Source organism: Leptonotus elevatus, chromosome 1, assembly GCF_054856555.1.
Source record: "Leptonotus elevatus isolate MCC_2025b chromosome 1, RoL_Lele_1.0, whole genome shotgun sequence".
Classification (NCBI taxonomy): domain Eukaryota; kingdom Metazoa; phylum Chordata; class Actinopteri; order Syngnathiformes; family Syngnathidae; genus Leptonotus; species Leptonotus elevatus.
Genome location: NC_141239.1, coordinates 43,391,497 through 43,412,050, shown reverse-complemented (window position 1 = coordinate 43,412,050; position 20,554 = coordinate 43,391,497). Strand labels below are relative to the sequence as shown.

The 20,554-nt window shown below is 40.9% G+C and overlaps 1 protein-coding gene across 11 annotated transcripts in view; it reads right to left on the bottom strand.

Moving 5' to 3' along the window:
* Positions 1–3,448: 3,448 nt before the first annotated feature.
* Positions 3,449–20,554, bottom strand: part of srcin1a (SRC kinase signaling inhibitor 1a) — a 106,411-nt gene continuing 89,305 nt past the window's right edge. For 6 of the 11 annotated variants that reach the window (XM_086066775.1, XM_086066783.1, XM_086066812.1 and 3 more), the window contains 10 exons: positions 20,023–20,198; positions 17,994–18,124; positions 17,704–17,851; positions 15,169–15,472; positions 14,818–15,085; positions 13,454–13,593; positions 13,169–13,318; positions 12,134–12,859; positions 10,401–10,529; positions 3,449–5,159 (listed from right to left, as the gene is read on the bottom strand). In XM_086066775.1, coding sequence (XP_085922901.1) covers positions 4,770–5,159; positions 10,401–10,529; positions 12,134–12,859; positions 13,169–13,318; positions 13,454–13,593; positions 14,818–15,085; positions 15,169–15,472; positions 17,704–17,851; positions 17,994–18,124; positions 20,023–20,198 — 2,562 coding nt within the window. In that variant the 3' untranslated portion in view covers positions 3,449–4,769. Of the gene's footprint in view, positions 5,282–10,400; positions 10,530–12,133; positions 12,860–13,168; positions 13,319–13,453; positions 13,594–14,817; positions 15,086–15,168; positions 15,473–17,703; positions 17,852–17,993; positions 18,125–20,022; positions 20,199–20,554 lie in introns of all 11 variants that reach the window. The other 5 variants (XM_086066793.1, XM_086066874.1, XM_086066837.1 and 2 more) reach the window with 4 other exon arrangements.

Genomic DNA, 20,554 nt, shown 5'->3' with positions numbered 1-20,554 from the left:
TTATCAAGGATACACCCAAGCTACTTCGGACCATTGGATAGAGCCGTCTGTCAAATCGGCAAACAGTAAATTGGCACCCAAAAAAAAATAACATTTTCCAAATTCACTTTCACTTTAATAATTGCAAAGTTCCATTGCATTATTTTGTTGTATTCTTGGCCCTGCTTAAGAGACAAATCTACAGATTCAGTGAACTGTACAAGAGGAGCTGCACTTTATTGGACACACAATCACAGCAAATTATGTACAAAACATTTTGTCACACACATTTCCTCACATAATGTCATCCACACTGATAAATTAAGTCCAGCATCATTAATCTCCTTTTTTAAATAAATGTATATATATATATATATATATATATATATATATAGTTACTTTTTGTTCTTTGTCACACTAACTACAAACTGTGGGCCGCATTGCGCTCAAGCGATCCCGTCAGACGTCACATGACCTAACATGCCTGCCTTTGATTCACACAAAAAAAAAAAAGAACATCTCAACTTCAACACCTTTTCTTTTTTAAATCCTTTTTTAATTAATATTTTTAGAGAAAACATTCATTATAGATTTCTTATTTTTTTTTAATCATCTTGACTGCACCGTGCGATTGCTTGAGACAATACATGCGTTTGTGGTGTTTTAATACATTTGAACCTGTCATTATACAACTAATAAATTATGGTAATAAATCAATATTTTTAGCTTTTTGGACATAACAATTTCTTGGACCAGCTAGGAACGACTGACTCTATTTACACCATTTTTGTTTCTTCTACTTTGTGATGCTTTTTCAACATCCACACATTCATGTAAAAATACAGTACATGTACTATATACAGTACATACTATAGAGCACATAGGTTTATTGTATTAATATTTAAAAAATGGAGATATAAGTTGAAAAGCTTCAATTTTTATCCATCTCAGTGGTTCTGCTTTTCCAAACACCCCCCCCCCCCCCCCCCTTAAGAGTGTTGCAGTTTTACGCGCACTCGAATGCAACATTAAAGTCGTGACCTCATATGTACTACTCAACGCCATAGATTTGCACCTTCAACAGCACCAAAACACGCAAGCACAGCATGGGGTAATTAAATACAATTTAAAAAAAACTTAATACAGAAAATAAAAAAATACATATTTTTTTAAATAAATAGAAAAAATGTTTTGAGTCACTGATGCCTCAGTACATACATTACAGAACGTGTGTCCATACAGAATATCCTACAAAAAAGAAGCTATGTATATTACAGAGCCTATACAGATATATATCTTAAACAAACAAACAAACAAACAAACAAAAAGTCCTGCACATATGAATAAACAATCTCTGTGTGGAATGTGAATAAGAAAAAAACAAATCTGTACAAAATGATTACACGGTTAATTTATCAAAACTGAAACGGTGATGACATTTTACAGTAAATCCTCATTTATAGTCTAAGTCTATATACTGTATGTATATCTATATATCTATATATAAATATGTATATCATAATAATCACACTTTCTTTTTCACAGGTACACTGTCATACACATACATCTCACTCACACCATAAAATGTATGTTTATTTACTCATTTATTTATTATTTATTTATTTATAGTCTCTGCTCTCGTTCGAGTTTAAAGTGGATGTCCACTCCAAAGCAGTGTCGTAGAAATGGTGAGGGAGAGATCGAGGGAGGGAAGGGAAGGGTTGGTCAAATGCGTTGAGGCTCCAGGTTTAGCTTTTATAAATGCCACTGCTGCTTTTCTTAATTCCCACGTTTTAATCTGCAAAACTTGACAAAACGTACTTAGTGTGCTCTTCTGTTATGGTGATGATGTCACGGGGGAAGTCAAACATGATCTGAGGATCAGGGATGGTTTTACGATGCATTCATAGGGTCTTTTTTTTTTTTTTTCTTCATTATATATGTTCATTTGCTTTCACAAATTATGTTGTGTTTACAGTGCAGGATTTTCTGCACTTGTGCTTGTCAATGAACTTATTTCATCACTGGTTCCATGTCCACATTGCTGCCTCATAAAAAAACACTGTAGCCTAAAGATAAATACATGTCATGTATTTACTATTTACTATTACTATACTATTTCATTATGATAATTTCAACAAATACAGGGATTTTTTTTTGGGGGGGGGGGGGGTGTTAAAGCAGTCATGCCAGCCCAGATACTCAAATTCTAATTAGAGCGGGGGAGGGGCGACTCATGCCAATGCCATAGATACGCTCTATTTTAGCCCCCCCAAATCAAGGAAATTGAAATAGTGAAAAACAGTTTAGCGCTATATCTCCAAAATCAGGTTCCAATAAAAAAAAAAAAATATAGCTCAAATGAAAGTGTTAAGGCTTCACAGGCGGGGGTCTATAAAGGGTTCTTGTGCATGAGGAAATAAAAGCAGCCTAGCAATGCTTTTCAAACTGTGCGGATGGAAACCAATCGAGACACAAGCAGGATATTTGAGCTTAACGTACACACAGTGTGTTTAGTTAAGACGTCATGTTGTGCTTTGTCATTAAGATGTAATTAAGCTGCAACTGAGAGTCTTCATGTGCATTTTGTTCTTTAACAAATGTTGGGCGTAAAAGTCCGCACATTAAGCTGCTTATAAGGCCGCTTCCCAGATGTTGATTTTTAAAGGGACAACACCAGTTGTGCTTGTTTGGGCTTTTTAGACGCATTCATATTATGAAGTGTGAATGCAGACAGGGCCTGTTGTCTTTGGGTAGCGTCATGTTTTTGTGATACCAATGATTGTCTTACTGTAATATTAGCATCGGATTGTATAAATCAACATTTCTACATATAAATATCTTCATTATCGGTATTATATCTGTCCTTTGTATAGTTGTAGCTTCATTTGGAGATGTGCTGCTGGCTAACAAAATGACTAAAAAGAAGTTTTTCATTGGACTCTTCCACAACAAATTCAAATTCCTCCAAACATGCCTATGTGCATCGGGTACAGAAAAGGGAACTTTCCCAAACGGATCCCACAAAATGGGACGTTCAGCACCACCTAAAAGGCTTTGCTAAAAGGAAAAATTAAGATTCTCATTTTTTTTTTTTTATGATCTGTACTAATACTTTTGTTTTTGTCCATCAAAGAATCATGTAAACAGCACCACTTTGGCTTGGGTTAAAACACCAAATAGCTTTACAATGACACACAGACACACAAACGCACACACACGCAAACACACTCACACACACATCAATACATGTGAATATGGTAGAAAATCAAAAAGCAAAACGCTATTTGATATACATTCATTAATTATACTGGAAAATACTTTATAGAATACCAAATCCTTCCTGTGTGTACGTACGTATGTATGTATTTATATATATATATATATATATATATATATATATATATATATATATATATATATATATATATATATATATATATATATATATATATATATATATATATATATATATATATATATATATTCGGGGTGTGAATTGCCCAGTACCTGGCGATTCGATTCATATCACGATTCATAGGTCGATACCGATTAATCCCGATGCGAATCTATAAATTGATTATTGCGATTTTTTTTTTTACTCAAATTTAGAAAATACTAATCAGTTAACTTGTACACTGTAAGATTTATATGAAAATTTATTTATATGAAAATTCAGGCTTACAACTGAGCCACTGCATTTAACAGGTTGAAGTTTGTTTCATGTTTGAACAGCACTGAAATCAAATATTAAGGCTTAATGTTCCATTAATATAACATTCTTCCATGCTTAATGTGTGAATCCTAACCCTAAGTAAGACGTTTTGTTGAATATTCCCATAATTTTTTTTAATTTGAAAATCGAATTGATTCGAGAATTGCGCGCTGTAATATCGCGATATATTGCTGAATCGATTTTTTCTAACACCCTTAATATATATATATATATATATATATATATATTCAAATTTCTTAAAATGGCAATTTTGTTGTTGTTGTGGTTAACTGCAAGTCTCAAAAGCAGATGCATAGTAGCTTGACTTAGAGTTGCTCTGCTTCCTAACCCAAAACAAAATTTTCTCTCATCAATCAACCCCAAGAATATGTGTTTTTGATAGCCGCTGTCAAGTTCTTCAATAGCAAACTCAACCAAGGATGCCTTTTTTGTGAGTGTTGGGGTTGTTTTGGCTAGCTGTAAGCCTTGTGAATAGGCAATGTAACATTAGCTGTCAAACTGCGATTTGAGCTTGTAGCTTGGAAGTCTGCAACAATTATTTGCAATAAATTATGATGTGGTATCGTTTTAAAGAAGTGCATTTTTAATTTCTGGGACCGGGGTTCCCAAAAAAAAAAACAAGCACACTGAAACCTATTGCTCCTCCCTGTGTGCACGGCAACGTAGATGCTAATTAGCGTTTGCATTAAGCTAGCAGACAGAAAGGCTTAGTGGTTGTTTTAAATACACAATGTGTTGTCTTCATTTTATGTTTGGTTTGACAATAAATTTCAACTAAGTGTGGCATTGAACATCTTGGAGACTCTTTTTTTTTGGTCACTAAATGCCAAATTACAAAAAAAGTTTCCCACCATATTCCAATGTAGAGATACTTGTGTATAGAGTGACTCATATGATGATGATTATTGCAGCTCTACATTTTGAAACAGGATCAGCTTACACCAGGTGGGATTACCAGGAAAGTCTAGTTTTGTGCGTTGAAGGGAGAATTAATTCCCTAAGTGGACCTCCAGAGCCACATAAGACTGCAGGTCCAAAAGGGACACTTTTGCCGTTACCGTCCATTCTTGCAGCCGCTGAGGCCCTCCAGACGAGCCTTGGACAAGGTGGGCGACGTGAGCGAGCAGGGCGACAGGACGGGCGTGGTGGGCGAGGAGGATGAGGACAAGGTGGCGGTGGGCGTCTGCGAGGAGGAAGAGGCGGGCGAGGGCGAGCGGCTGCTGGGCGAGGGCAGGGAGGACCCGGCGGCCGCCGCCCGTTGCTGTTGCTGCTGTTCGCGGAGGAGGCGGTGCTGGCGCAGGGCGGAGGACAGCAGCAGGGCCTCGGCGCTCAGACCGGCGGCCGATAGGCTGGCCAGCAGCGCCTTGGCCCGGCCGGGCGACACCCTCAGCGTGGGGCCCTCCGCACTCCTGCAGCGGATCCCCGACTCAACGCCCGCGGCTCCCTTCAGGTCAGAGGACACGTGATGAGGGGAGCGGGAGTGATGAGGACGGACAGGGGAGAGCGATGAAAAAGTCCGACAAAGTAGAGGTTGCTTGCGCACGCATGCTCACAAGGTGCTCACTGCTGGAGGGGGACGAGGGGCGGTTATCGTGCGTTGACGGGGCGGGTAGGGTCACGCCACCATGAGGAAGAGGAAGAGGAAGGGGGAACAAAACAAACAGAGGACACATTATTTCAGGCGGACACAAGCATGTGCGACGGGCCAGGCGCCATCGACACATGAAGACCAACACAGATTTTATTTTGACTTTTAATGACGAGGACTCATTAAAAAATTCAAAATAATCACGCTTGCTGTACAGCACAACCACATGTAATGAAGATATGAGCCACGAGATGGCACTGTTCAAACATCTTTTGTAGCCAAAATGCAGTGATGTTTGGGTAACAACCAGGCACATTTTGTTTTGTGCACTCTTACCTGCCTACACCACTTTTTATTATTATTATTATTTTTTACCTGATCCTCGCTTGTTTGCAGAAACCTCCGCTAGTCCTCATATTTTCATTATTATTATTATTAATTTTTATGCCGATAATATTAGAGGATTTTTGCTATTCATGAATACTCTGGATCGACTGTAATGTTTGTCATGTTTTTTTCTCCAACCGCTAACATAGCACTACCTCGCAAAATATTTTAGGTAGCAATAGAATAAATATTTATGTATAAATTTGTTTATGTGTGAAGTGGATTAGTGTGCACTGTTCAGTTCTGGTAAGTAAGACAGTGTAGTCCAAGATGTGTGTGCAGTGCTAGTAAGAAGTATGATTATCAAAAGTATTTTAGAAGTCTTCGTTTATACCCCAATAGTACATTATTTTAAAATGCAGTATTTCTTTTATAGGCCCCAGACGACTGTGAGCAGATTTCACATTAATTTAGGTCCTTTTGTCATTTGTCTGGTGGGTAAATTCAGTGTAAGCTACATTTAATGTTGACCGATATGCTTTTTTTCAGGGCCGATACCGATTATCGGTAGTCAGGGAGGCCGATAATCAATATTTGAAGCCGATATACATTTGCAGGAAAAAAAAAAGGTTTGGGTCAAAAATTTGAAATAATAAAATAATAATCAAAACTCCAGCACTTGACTGCTTAAATGCCTTCAAGCACATGTTTATTAAACAGCTTTTGTGATTTGTAACATGTTAAAGGTTGTTTTGTTTCCCATCAGCTTTTGCACTAACTATAATGCCAACTCCCAAATAGTCACTAATTCTAACTGTTAGCTCGCGGGCTAACCATTCACCCACACGCTAGCCCCGGGATAATTCCCAAATAGCCGCTAAAAAACGGCTATTAGGTTAGCCCGCGAGCTAGCCGTTAGCTCGCAGTCTAATAGCCGCTAATTGCTGCTTATTGGCTGTCAGCACTGCGCGAGCAACCAATCAGATGGTGCTGTGGGCGGGCCAATGCTGCAGGGAGTCAACAGCCGCTGACTCATAAAATGCTGAATATCAGCGCAGATTATCTGCCGGGCCGATTATTGGTCTATCACTAGCTTGGAGTTTAGCTAGCTACATTTCTCTGGTAGCTAATTTCAGTGTAGTTAATCTACATTAAATGTTGAATAGTTTGTAGTTTAGCCATCTCAATTTCTCTGGTATGTAGGCTACATTCACAGTATGTAAGCAATGATTAACATAGCATAAAATATTGTATAGGATATTTTCCAAGTAGCTAGCCCACCACTGACCATCAAGCCGTCAAATTCCACTTGTGAACTAGTGTGGCAGGTACTCCAAAGACCATACTATGCAAGCAATTAAAAACCCAATTTTCCACAATATGTCTCCTTAAAGTAAATCTTGGGGGATTATAAAACCAACTAAAGTATGATTTGATGCTAACTATAAGCACACTACTAAAGTGTAAATGTTATGCATGTTGCGATAAGAATGTGCAAGGGGCTTTAAAGGAAAGGAAATTAAAGTTATTGAAGCATGTGAAGTAAAGCCACAAGGATTTTTTTTTGCCGTTATGGGGGGAGTAATTCATCAACATCACAAGAAACTTTGGTGGCCTCAGATTGGGATGGGATTGGTACAAATCCCAGTGGTGCCTCTTCACTCTCTGATTATCCGAGATGATGATGATGATGAAGATGATGAGAGGACGAGTGAGTGCTCGCTCTCCTTCTTCACTATTTCCTCTCCTTTATGTCCCGAGCTTCCGCCTGCCGCAATTTACGCCCGCCAGCCTCGCCACGAGCCGAGCGGATTCCCGTACTTGCCTGATGAAAGCCGAATTAATCTCATTATTTCAGCATGACGCCGACTCACAGCTTGCTGTTTCTCTTTTCGTCTTCTTTTGAAAAGACTCGCTGACAAGGACGCTTTAAGCTAATTGTAGACCTAAACGCCTCTCGAGGGTGGTAACCATGTGACGTCAGCTAAAGATTACCAGGTTATTAAAACCTAATAGTCGATGAATTTTAACGTACGTTTACGCTTACCATAGGGTTGCGCAGCTTGAGATCTTTTTTTTTATTTTTTATGTGTCTCTCTATTCATCTGGTCAACTAGGCAATCCTGATTTTGACAATTTTTTTTATTTCCTATAAATGCTGCTGCTAAGAATTTTCCCCTACAAATATTTCCCTTTAAAGTTGCCTTACACAGTTTTGTTTATCTTGGAATTCACGTTACACTTAAATTTGGGGACCTTTCTAAGCAAAGTTTGCTCCCCTGTTGACGACTTTGAACGGTGGTCTCTGCTTAATTTATCTTTAGCTGCTCGTGTCAATGCGGTTAAGATGAACATACTCCTGAGGGTCTCCTATTTGTTTCAGCGCATACCACTCTTTCTTCCTCAGTCATTTTTCCGTAAATTAGATAGTTTGATTTCATCTTTCATATGGAACAAGAAGGTCCCTAGAATGCGCAAAGAATATTTACAAAGACCAAAACCACCTGGGGGGGGGCTGGCTCTACTGAACTTTAGGTTCTATGGACTATATGCCATAGAGGAGGCGGGACTTCCGGGTTTTCACCCATCAACTTTGTTTCCGTTTCCGGTTTGCGACATGTGGGCCACGTCCCAGTACTTGCGCTTCCGTCTTTTTTGTTTGCGTTTAGAGTCGCTGAGCCGAATTAAGTCATTCTGGGAGGAGGACCTGGGGCTGACAATTGCTGAGGAAGAGTGGTCAGAGATTTTAAGACGGGTACATCAATCTATTACACTAAGGCCCGTTTGCCCCCCCACCCCCTGCCTTCTTTGCCTAAATCTAAAAAGGAGGTGCTAGCATTCGCCACTCTGCTAGCCATGAGATTAATTGTAATTAACTGGACATCTCAGTCGCCGCCTTGCCATACCCGCTGGATCAGAGAGACACTTTATTTTCTTAAGTTAGAGAAAATAAAACTGTCCTTAATCGGCCGCTCTTTTAAGTTTGGGAGCTTATGGGGTCCATTTCTGGCATTTGTCAACTTTGTACATGTTTCTGATACTATTGTATTCACTCAAAAATTTTATAAACAAAGTTTAGAAACCCAAGATGTCAAAACGTTCTCTTTATTAGTATTAAGTATATTTATTTACTGTTCTCAAAACGTTCAAGATGATATCCTACCTTATGTCAGACCTTATATGGTATATACGGCATCAGTTCGACAGTTGGCGTTCGCGGCTACTGGCTAGCAGCGAGTCGTGTTACACATTTATTCATGTATTTGTCTCATTTTTGGCATCCCAACTTTTAATGTTTGCATCTGTCTGTTTTTTTTGTGTTATTTGATAAATCATTTGTAATCCATGATTGATGTTCATAATATATGGAAACACAAAAAAAAAAAAGCCAATAAAGCACTCATGTGGTTGTGGTATGAGAAGGTACTGATGTTCGGTTCCAGTAGTGCTACTAGTTTCTTTCTCCAAGACGCTCGTCGTCTTTGACGTCAAACCAGAAAAGAAACAACTGATTTGCATACTGGTAAATGAGTATAATCGCAAAAGCCGAGCGGCAACGACGTGGAAACTTACGCTGATTAGCCGAGTGCTGCTCATCAAATCAACAAGGCGGCGGAGGGACGATTCTGACGGCTAATCAAGATGAAAGTTTGCGACAGCTAAATGTTTTTCTGTCAACAATATGTATGTCGTCAACAATGTGCTTGTCGTCAAAGCACAGAATGTAGTCAATGTGTATGATGGATCTCCAAAATTCAGAGCCCAATCACATTTTAATTAGTAGAACCAAAATGGCCGTCTTCCTGTTCATATTTGTGCATGGGTCTTTGAGACTTTTTTCAATGTCCTGATATGATAGATTAGAACTAGTGGTGGAGGCTACATACATTTTAACCCCGATATGCCCACACAGTAAATTCTGTAGAGTAATTTTTACTCTAAACAGTCTATTTGGTCCCACTCTCAACAGAGTCAAATTTACACTAGGAAGAGAGTCAAAAAAGAAAAAAGTCGCTCAAGGGTTGAGGAACAAACCCACAACTTGAGATTGGAAGACAACCAATGTATTCCCTGAGCCATGCAGCTCGTGTCAGCTGGAATCTTTGTAGCTACACGTACGTAAAAACATTATTTTTGGTCTCCTTTTGGATATAAGCAAAGAGTAGGAGTGGCATAGCTCAGGTGTGGCAGTCTCCCAAGCTGAAGTATGTGAGTTCGTTCCTCAACCCTTTATTTACTTTTTTTGGGGTCAAATACATTTTAGTCAATTAATTTAATAATTTAAGTACATTTTAGTTGTCTTCTTGCAAAATTTACTTAAATTTCTGAGTGAAAAATCTTTAATAGATTTTTCATGGGACAGGCAAATTCTTTCATACACACTAAAAGTACTTTGAGCAAAATTTACTGTGCATCTTTTACTCTTTTCCAAGTGTAAATTTGACTCTGTTTAGAGTGGGAACAAATAGACTACATTTCGAGTAAAACGTACTCTACAGAATTGACTGTGTTTCACAGGCTTTGGAATAATAAAAAAAAAATAATAATAAAAAAAATAAAAATAAAAATAAATAAATAAACAGCAATTCCAAAAGGGCCTTCATCCGTTGCTCCTAATACTTATCAACATCAAAAAGTTTCTCTGTCATCCCAACGAAAGGTACATTCATGATGACAGCAATTATGATTACTACAACATGGAGGAGAGGTACCATGCAGGTGAAGTCACCACAGCATGCACACCCCCACCCTGAGAAGGACGTACTGTACCTGCTGCTGGGTCTTCAGGAAGTCCTCCCTCTTGCCACCTTTGTACTTGTCTGTGCTGTTCTGCTGCTGCAGCTGCTTCAGCTTGGAGGCCGGGGCAGGCGGGACCTTGCACAGGGCGCCGTTCCCTCCCTGGAAAAGACAAGAGGGGAGAGATTTATGAAATGTACCATAAAATCTTCTTTTGTTTTGATAGTGGAGTAGATATATGCAAAACAATCAGTAAAAAACTAGAGTCTGCACTTTTTTACAGTGTTGAATCTGAGTCTGTTTTTTTGCTTTTGCCACCTCTGTAAAGAGGAGAAGAAGGAAACGCTGTATGAATGTCGACACCATGTCGGAGTTAATACGAGATGAACTTCACAAGCTGCCACGTCGTATCGCTTTTGCCTTCCAACACAATCAGTAGTAAGCGTTTGGAGAGCGGGTAGGAGCAACAGTGTGGCGAGTGATGCAACGTCAAGCGCGGCCATGACGAAACAACGCGAGAGGACTTTGAAATCTTCTGCCGAGCCCGTGGGAAATTAGATCCCGAATTGCATTCGTAACAGTGGAATATGACAGCCCGGCGGGCGCTGAGTGGTAAGCTGCACTAGCACAGCAACTGGGAATGTTGCGTTTGTGTCACATGGCAACACCAGCAGCAGTGACGCTATGTTGAAGTTGCTCATTTTTCAAAGAGATGCAATACAGATTACACAGGTATTTATTCATTAATGGTCTTAGCATTTTTAGTATGGTATCACAAATTTTGGGGGGGTATTATACGCATCTCTATTATAGTATCTTATTGAGAGATTGTGCATTTAATGTATATGTAGTTCAATCTGTTGCAGGCAGTGTTGCATTGTGACAAGCAATATGTGCAGCCGCACATGCCGACATTTTGGGAGGTTGACAGCAACTGTTCTTTAAAGGTATGGAAGCCCATTTCAGCCCAAAAATTACTTTTTTGAAAATGATTGTATGTACACTGCTCCAAAATACTCAGTAAATATCTCTGTCAAAAGTAATCTGAAATTGCAAGTATGTAAGAAGTTTTATACTCATTACTAAATATGTACCTCATTGTTATTTAAGGTTTTCACAAAAAAATTGACAACATTAGAGACAGTACAGTAGCAAAAAAAAAATTGTCACACAATTTTTTTGCCCCATCATCCTCATTTCAATTTCACCTATTTGCTGCTTTTGTGCTCAGACCAAGGCAAAAACAGTATTGCCAGTACAGTATTACTACTGTAGTGCTTATGGCAACTATTGGAAATGATAAACCTTTTATGAGGGATGTCAAATACGAATTTTCGCTATTAACGGCATTGGTATTATCCCTTTGTGGTTAGCTGCACACTACATTTACTATTTTAGAGTAATTCTGTGCTAGAAATAGGCTTCCTTTCATGAAAAACATAATTTTCGTATCACAATAAAACAGTATCATTTTCACAGCACAACAAAGATGAAAAGTGTTTTGGTGTAGAAGCAAAGAAACGACAATAAAAAATAAGAAGTATTTTTTTTTTTATTGTCAGTTTAAAGCATGAGAAGGGTGAGAGAGTACAGACGGACAGCCAACAGCCAATCACAGCGCAAGACAAGTCTGGTGTCTGTCCCGCCCCTTTCCTTTTGTGAGCCAATGGGGGAGCAGACATCAGAGGCGTGAAAAGTTCCCCGCAGACCCTCAGAGAGGAAATGAGGAAAAGAATGTGTCGGGCGAGGAGGCGTAAGGAAAGAACCTGTCTCGGCGTCGCCGGCTTGGGCGGGACTGGCGGCTTCTTGCCCGTTTTGGCGTCGGCGTCCTCCGAACGGGAACCTCCGCTGATCTCCTGCAACGTGTTCTCCAACTCTCGAATGGTCTCCTCCAAGCTGTCCAGCCGCTTGTAGGCACTCTGGCGGACACTTTCTCCTGGTTCGGACTGTGTGGAGGCCGGATCTGATGTCAAAACACGCTCGTCTCCGTCGGGACTCTTGGTCTCGGTGCTAGGTTGGAGTTTAAGAACCACGTCCCCTGTCTCTGTCCCTCTCCTCAGAGCCGTCACCAAGGCGCTCCGCTGGCCCAAGCAGGGGGAGGATATTTTTCTGGGTTTGGGCTGCGGCGGCGACGTCTCCAAAAGGGAAAGCAAAAGCTTGTAGGCCTCCTTCAGCGTGGCCTCCTCCCTGAAGAGCAGCAGCAGAGGCCGCTCACTCAAGTGCGCCTCGGAGAGCGCCGCGCCGCGCGCCGAGACGGTGCGAGTTTGCAAAATGACTCCCATAGCGCTGCTCAGCTCGTGGACCTCGAAAGGCGACAGCGCCCTCATCTCCAGCTCGGTCAGGAGCAAAGTCACTTCCTGTTTGACGTCCTCCTCTGAAGAGCGCTGCAACTCCAGCTCGCGCTGAGGAGGCGAAGCGCTCGCGGAACAACGAGGCACATCTCGGACGGGACTCTCCGTCAACATGTGTGGAACGTAACACAAAGGTCTGCCCTATAAACCAGGAAAGCACTTGAATTCATTTGATTGAAACACAAAGTCTGCAGACCAAGTACTTTACGGACTAAAGGAATCATGAATGAATATATTGAATTTTTTTGGGGGGGTTTAGACTTCAAGCAGCTGATTTAAAAATGAGGTTATGAGGTCCGTCATGTCTGATTTCACCCACTGCCATGAACAGGGGCACATACGGACTCCGCTGCTTGAACATGTGCTCACTGTTGGCGAGCACATCTGTCCAGTAACATGCGGGGCTTGTGAGGTTGCGGTCTTCCATCAGGACATAACAGAACCGCTTACCTCCAACTGGGCGGAACTTCTCTCCTGCTCTGCGTTTGTCTTGTCTCCGGACAGCGTGGGAGGCGTGGACGCGGGACGCGGGTTTTCCGACACCGTCCTCCTCAGTTTCACGTGAGGCTTCTGGCTCTCTGCTTCTTCAGAGTCGGACTTCTGAAAGCAAGAAGGGAACACATTCTCAAGCACGTTCAGGAATTTGACTTTTTTTAAATGATTAATTGCAGTTATTTCCAATTTGAATAAAAAATTGCTCGAGTGACATTTTCAGGCTGTTTTGTCACTGATTACCTTGACGCTCTTCCCAGGAATGAGGGTCTCGCCACTGCGGGTGATCAAACCCGGAGAAGACGGGAAGCTGCGTCTGGGTGGGGGCGGAGGGGGAGACTTGGAGGGTTTTTCTGTGCGGTAGCGAGGCACCGTCAGCTCATCTGCGAGGAGTGAAAAAACAACAATTAGAGAACTCCATCTGGCCAAACAACCATCAACAAGACTCACAATTATGATTCTGTTTTACTCCATTCCTGTAGGTGGCAGAATTGCACATTTAAAACAGGTGCTACCTGCCACACACCTATCAACATATCCACACTCTCCTTCATTCTCTTTGCTTTCTTTGTGGCACCCTGCTTCTTCTTTGACAGTCACGCTATGTTTTTATGGTTTAGAACGTATACTAATGTGGAGCCTCTAAACTCGATACAGGATTGCAGTTTTCAATTGCTAGCTTCTTCTTAAAAGGCTTAAAACTTAAAATGAACCTTGACTTAATTGCAAATTTAGACAACAAAAATAATAATAAAAAAATATATAAAGAAACTATCAATCACAGTAAAAATGGGAAAAAAATAAGCAATGTATGCAGTAAAAGTTCATACAAAATCAATATTTACGGAAAACAAAACAAAACAGAAAAGTTAATTTATTAACAATCACAGCAAAATGCAGAACGCATTATCCAGCTATGCACCAACATTAGTTCTTCCTTGGAATATATTATGTGCAAATCCTTTTTTTATGTATTTCTTAAAGTGGGAGCACAAACCAATAATCGGAAAGAATTTGAGCATTTTTTCCCCTCCAGCCTTTGTTTTGAAAATCAGCAAAGGCCCATTTTTGGATGTCTGTGAAAGAATGTCCTTATTGTGCTAAATGCTTGAAAAGGGAAAACAGTTTGCCACCACTATGTCAATATCAGATCATCTATAGTCAACCAATCTTTTTCTTCTTTTTTTGTATTTTCTATCAGTCTGCTCGGTGGCACCATGCTCCCTCTCGCAGGTCAGTCTTGCTACTACAACAGACATCTGATTTGGGAGAGGAGATAGTTGGTGCAGATATGACAATGGCGGTGTGCTGTAGTGGTCATCTGGAGGACACCATAGACTGTAAGAGAATATGAAAGTGTTTTTTTTTCACTTGTTATATGTGCGGTCTTTCACATTTTAAAAATAGGTTAAGGTGTTAAAAATCAGTATGCGTGTACCTCGCTTTTCTAACTGGCAGCGGTGTGTGGTGTACCTGGAACTTCAAAGCCTCCGTTTAACATGATTAAATTATTCAACAAGAAGCTATCAAGCGCTTTCATTTGAAATGGGAATTTTCCTTTTCTTTGATCTTGAAGAAGCTGACAATATTTTTGCTGCACTGCTCACCAGATCCCAGTCTGGACCCGCTGTCCTTCTTCTGCAGGGGCTTGTTGTTGACGGTGCGGTGCTCAGGGGTTGCCGTCCCGCTCTGATGGGTCTGGGGCGCCTGCGAGGACGTCGCGTTGGAGGAGGGCTTGATCTGCTTGGCGGCAAAGTCCAGGTCGGGTATGGCCTTCATGAGCTCGGCCTGGGTCTCCTCCAGCAGCCGGTTGATGTCCTGAGCGCTGTACTGCGTCAGGCTGGCCCGCTTCTCCTCCCAGTCGCGCTCGGCCGCCTGGGAGGGCGACGGATGCTGATAAAACCTCGGCTCGATGATAAGAGGATGGGAAAAGGGAGAAGAATCTAAATGATTCCTACCAGGCGAACCTCGACCGACGACGCCTTATCAGCAGCGCTGCGGCGTTCCAGCTCCTCCAGGGCTTTGCCCTTGTGAGGGACGGGCGGGTGATTGTCTTTGTGCTGGCCCGCCGGGTTCCCGTGGTGGCGGCGGGCGAGGCTGGTGTGCGGGCTCCAGTTGGACAGGCTGTTTCCTCCCCCGATGTCATTGATGGCGAGCGGCGGGCTGTTGGGGAGGTCGAAATCCGGGAACTTTCTTAGCTCCTCGTTGTGCTTGGACGACGTGAAGTCCTCGTGTTTCTTCCACACGCTCTCGTTGGCTTGCCTTGGAGAGTGAGCCATACAAATCACAATCATCAGAAACACGTTCAATAGCTTCATAGCAACATGGCTAAAAGCAAATTAGGCATTTAATCATTACTTGGACATTTAATCATGTTTTAATCAATATTTGTTACTTTGTATCTTGTGCTTTTTCTCCCTGATGTTTTGTTTCGGTTTCTTTCTGTAATCTGTTTATAATCCGGTGTGGTGTGTTTACATGCATGTGTCCCATGTGATGTTCGTTAACATGCACTGTCCCGAATAAATAAATTTAAAAATAAAATTAAATAAAAATTAAATAAATCATCCAAAAAGCTGCAAGGCCTCCCATATTTTTACCAGGCCTGAGCTAGGCCATCTGGAGGGGCGGGGCAATTCTCGGTGGACCGCTCTATATTTCAGACCGCAAATCGGCAGGCGTGTTTAAAAAAATCAGCAAACGTGCATTCATGTCATCTTAAGTTGACTGTCTCATTGGCAATCAACTAAATCCAATGCACCTTACTTAGGCCATTATATATTATATATAGCACTTTGTTACTAAGGGTGTCACTAAGTTCCAATAATTTTATAACAAAAGTAGCAAAACTTTAATCCATTAATAGAAACAGTAACACTGTAACTATATTAAATATTGTGTGTACAAAAATAACACATAAGAGAGGCAAAACCCAATCACAACTATTACTAGTAACAGCAGCAAAGCATGATGGGAAAGCCTCCTACGATTATTGTTGCTCTCCAAGTTAGCGTCAGTCAGCTCAGTAGTGCACCAGAAGTGGTGAGAACACATTTCAAAATAAGAGTACAACGTTAGCTGCCTTAAATCTTGCTGGTTTCATATTTGGTAAGTGTGTCTCGTGAAGTGTGAAATGTATAAGACATTTTACACTTCACTTCCGTTTAATGTACATTTGCTTATTGGTTTTTGTCCTTTTGTTATTGCCCATTTTATGTTCACTTCTTCAAATAAACAACGATTGTGCTCTTGTAAGAGCATTCGATTGTAAATTACATTTTTGATCAAATATAATATGAATATTGTTGGAGGGAACGTTCATCTATTTTACATTGATACACAAACTGTCCAATGTTGAACTAAAGTGGGCCAGCCTGAGCCCTGAAACTCCAGGGCTGAAAATGAGTCCCAGTCCGGCCCTGAGTGGAGGTAAGCTTTTAATTGACATGGATTGTTATGGCAAATGCAGACTTTGTTTCCAGATCCACAATACACTCTAAAGAACAGTTGGGTCAAAAATAACCCAACTATGGGTCCAAAATGGACCGATCCTCTACTTGGGTCGATTTGACCCAACGTAAAACAACTCATTAATAGTGATCAGATCCTTTACTTGGGTCAACAAATTGGGTCATTTTGTATAAAACAACCCAGAAATTTGCGTCAAATTGACCCACAAAGTGGGTTACTTTTGACCCAACTGTTTTTAGAGTGTAAAATTTAACACCATACACCTTGAGGAATTTTTTTGTCTTAAATGCCAGGAGTAAATCAAATTTAAATTGAGGCCTTTATTCAAATATTATTTGTTTTACAAAGAGATCATAGTAATGTTATTTCTGCAGGACTACAGCATTACAGAAGCCATGTCTAGTGTTCGGGTGGTCTAATGTCCCCCCTTCATTCAGAGATGATAAAGACATCTACGGTGACACATGGGGGTATAAGATGTCATATTCAGAGTAATTATGACCACATGTGGTTTCATCAAAAGGAAGCATTTCTTGAGGGTGAGGCATTTGTTTTAGTTCAATACCATTTTGTCAACTGTCCACTTAAAGGGAAAGTCAACCCAATTTTTTTTTAACAATAATATGTTGCATGCAGCCCCATTAGTCTCAACGCTGTTATCTGATTAATATTGTGTTTGTGGAATATGAGATAAGCAGCAAAATCGAGATATTTTTATCCATCTCAGAGGGAAGCCATTTTGCCACTTTCTGTCCACTGAAAATGACATCACAGTTGATCAGTACTAAGGTAATAACGAATCACAGCTCAGTTTCAGAAAACAGATGAGCCATGATTGGTTGTAACCTGAGCGTGAACAACCGTGATGTCATCTTCAGACGAGAGCACATGGCCCCTAAGATGAATAAAAACAAGCGATTCAGCATATTTTCTAAAAAAAAAAGTTTGGTTTGACGTCCTCTTCCAGGATTATGATTGTTCAAGTGAATAAGAGTACTTTCATCTGGCCTGCTGTTGCATACTTGCGCATAGCGTTGAGGGTGTCCGTGATGGTCTTGCAGCGTTTGAGCAGAGCGTCCAGCCTGTGCGGCTCCTCCTTCAGGAACTTGACGGCCTCCACTTCCACCCGGAGCACCACCCGCATCTTGCTCTGAAGGCTGGGGAACTGATCTGCGGCGCAGAGACAAACTTCACTTAACTTCGGTCTTTGGCGGAGAAGCCAATGAGAGTGATTCAACGTTTGACAGACGGCGGGTGGGAGACTTAAAAGACGAGCGGGCCTAATTAGTCACGCCGAAAGCGTCTGACTCACTCTTGAGCTCGGTGAGCGTCTCGCCCAACTTTCGGAGGACGGCCGTCTTCTCCTCCAGTTCCTGCACGCTCACCAGCTTGTGGTTGACGGACGACCCCTTCTGGATGTCCTCCACCGACTTCTCCAGGTCACTGAGGGGGAGGAAACGTGCAGAAGGATGAACGCCTCCCACCGCTCCGCCGCTCTTTTCAATTAACTCGCTCCAGCAGCTGGCAGTTTGCGCCGAGGTGTCGCGGCCAGCTGAACCGGAGCGGCGTGGGCAGGAATTAATACGTTTGGAAAAGTACTTTGGTGGCTTTCAGGGAACACGGGGGCAAGAGCAAATCGGAAATAATGTTTACACTATAATTCGGAAGTGCTTAAAATATAAGGCAAATTATTATGGGTTTATACATTGGTTATACTATTTTTACTTTGTCAAATTTAAAACGGTTCAGAGGTGACTTGGTAAGAAGACTGTGACAAATTATAACTATCAGCATTTATAACAGACTTTTTGTCTCGCTGAAATCAGCCTGTTTTGAGGGGGCGGTGCTGTCATGCATAGAGCTAATCATGTATCACAATTTTGGCCTCATAATTTACCACTGCAATATTTTGTAAAATAATTAAAAAATATATTATTCTCAAATAAAGCAAGGAAAATATGAATTTTCATTTAAAATGTAGACAATTAAAAAATAATAATAATTGAGAAAAAAACGTTTGGAGAAAACACATGAAAAATAATGTCTGTTAACAACATGTCTGTAACATGCTTTCCTCATTTTACCCCAACATACATCTTTTAATTAATACAATTAATTATAGAACACTTTACACACCCTACTTATTTTATTTCTGAAATGTATCAATTTTAAGGGGGTTGGCCCTTTCTCATGCAAGTGACAACTGTCCAACAACCCCGTGACAATTGAGGGTGGAGCTAGGGGTTGTGACTAGGTGAGCGGCTTCTATTTGTGGAAAACGGGCCAAGAGTGTGAGAAAAACAACAACAACGGAGCACCTACCATGTAGACCATCAAAAACTAAAAGACAAAAGATTATTATTCATTACAGTGGGAGTTACGTTCCATACCTTCCCCACAATAAGTGAAATCCGCAATATAGAAAAACCCACTTTCAATACTCCCATGGCATGTTTTTATATTTTATTTATGGCACTAATGCAGTCCATCGCCTTAATCTCTCAGTCACTGAAATTTCTTTAAAACACTTTTAGGGTTAGGGTTTCTAAACTAAAAAACTTAGGTTATCATCACATCATAAACATCACAAATGATGGCCAATGCATCCAAAGCAATAAAATTATTAAATAACCCTTATTAACAGCCGCTGCTTTCTGTGGGCATAAAAAGCAGGATTAAAATGGATGTTACGTTGAATAAACCTTGTAGCACTTTCTGTTTTCGTTCTTCTTCTTTCAAAACTACACCATTTCAAACTGAATAGTGTACCGGCATTTAGTGGTTAACAGTGGAATTACACCCAAAACAAACATGATCAAAACATGCAAAGAATATTTAAAAAAAAGAAAAGAAAAGCAAACAACACGTGAATCTATCTGACTTACAACATCAAATAATACTGGCTGTGCCTGCACCGACATTTGATGGATTGTTCCCTGTGAACCCCTCTTTAGTCTTTCGTGAACAATTTTCCAACTGCCAATATATACAAAGATGCATATGTGATTGCATGTTGTGAACCTCCGTGCTTCTGTCCTTGGGCTAAATTTGGGTATGGTTACCTCAGAGACGCATATCTGATGCGGAGATCTCAAGGTGGCTCTCAGCTCTGCTTGCGCAGGAGCTTCAATTAGTTGCTAACACCTCACATCTTAATAAGAATCTAGGAGCGCTAAGTCGGGCTTAATTACGCTTCCGGCTTTACCCGAGCGCCGCGCCGCCCCGCCACTCTCTCACTTGAATATGCACTTTGTCGTAAACCTACAAAAAGTAGCCTTTTCTTCTCCTTTCTATGATTATCCGTGCGTGTGTGTGTGTGTGTGTGTGTGTGTGGTACTGACTGAAGCTGCTGGATGATGAGCTCTTCCTCATTCAGGTACTTGAGCCTCTCTTCCTCCACCAGGAGGCGCTGCCGCTGCAGGGGGTCCTCCTGCTTGCGGAGGGCGTCGGCCACGCGCACGTTCAGCTCTGCCTCGGTGCGCTTCAGTAGCGTGCGCATGGAGTCTTGGTTCTCCAGCTGTCGATAACACACATGGGGAGAGAATCGTGCCATAAGGACATATTTTGAACTGCTTGAATTTTTTTTTATTTTAAGCCCTCATACACACTGCACAGTGTGAGTTTATTTTTTGTTGTTGAAACATACTGTAGTATACAGGTATATGATATTATAAAATAATTAAAATCTATATTGTTATTCAGTAGCACAGTATACTGAAAAAGAAAAAATGTGCGATTAATTCTATCAAATGTATTTGGAAATCACAATTCACCAACAAATGCATAAATGAAAACACACAGATTGATTAACAATGTCAAATAGTGTATTTTTCTTTTTAAAGCCCTCATTTACAATGTTAACAAATGCAATTT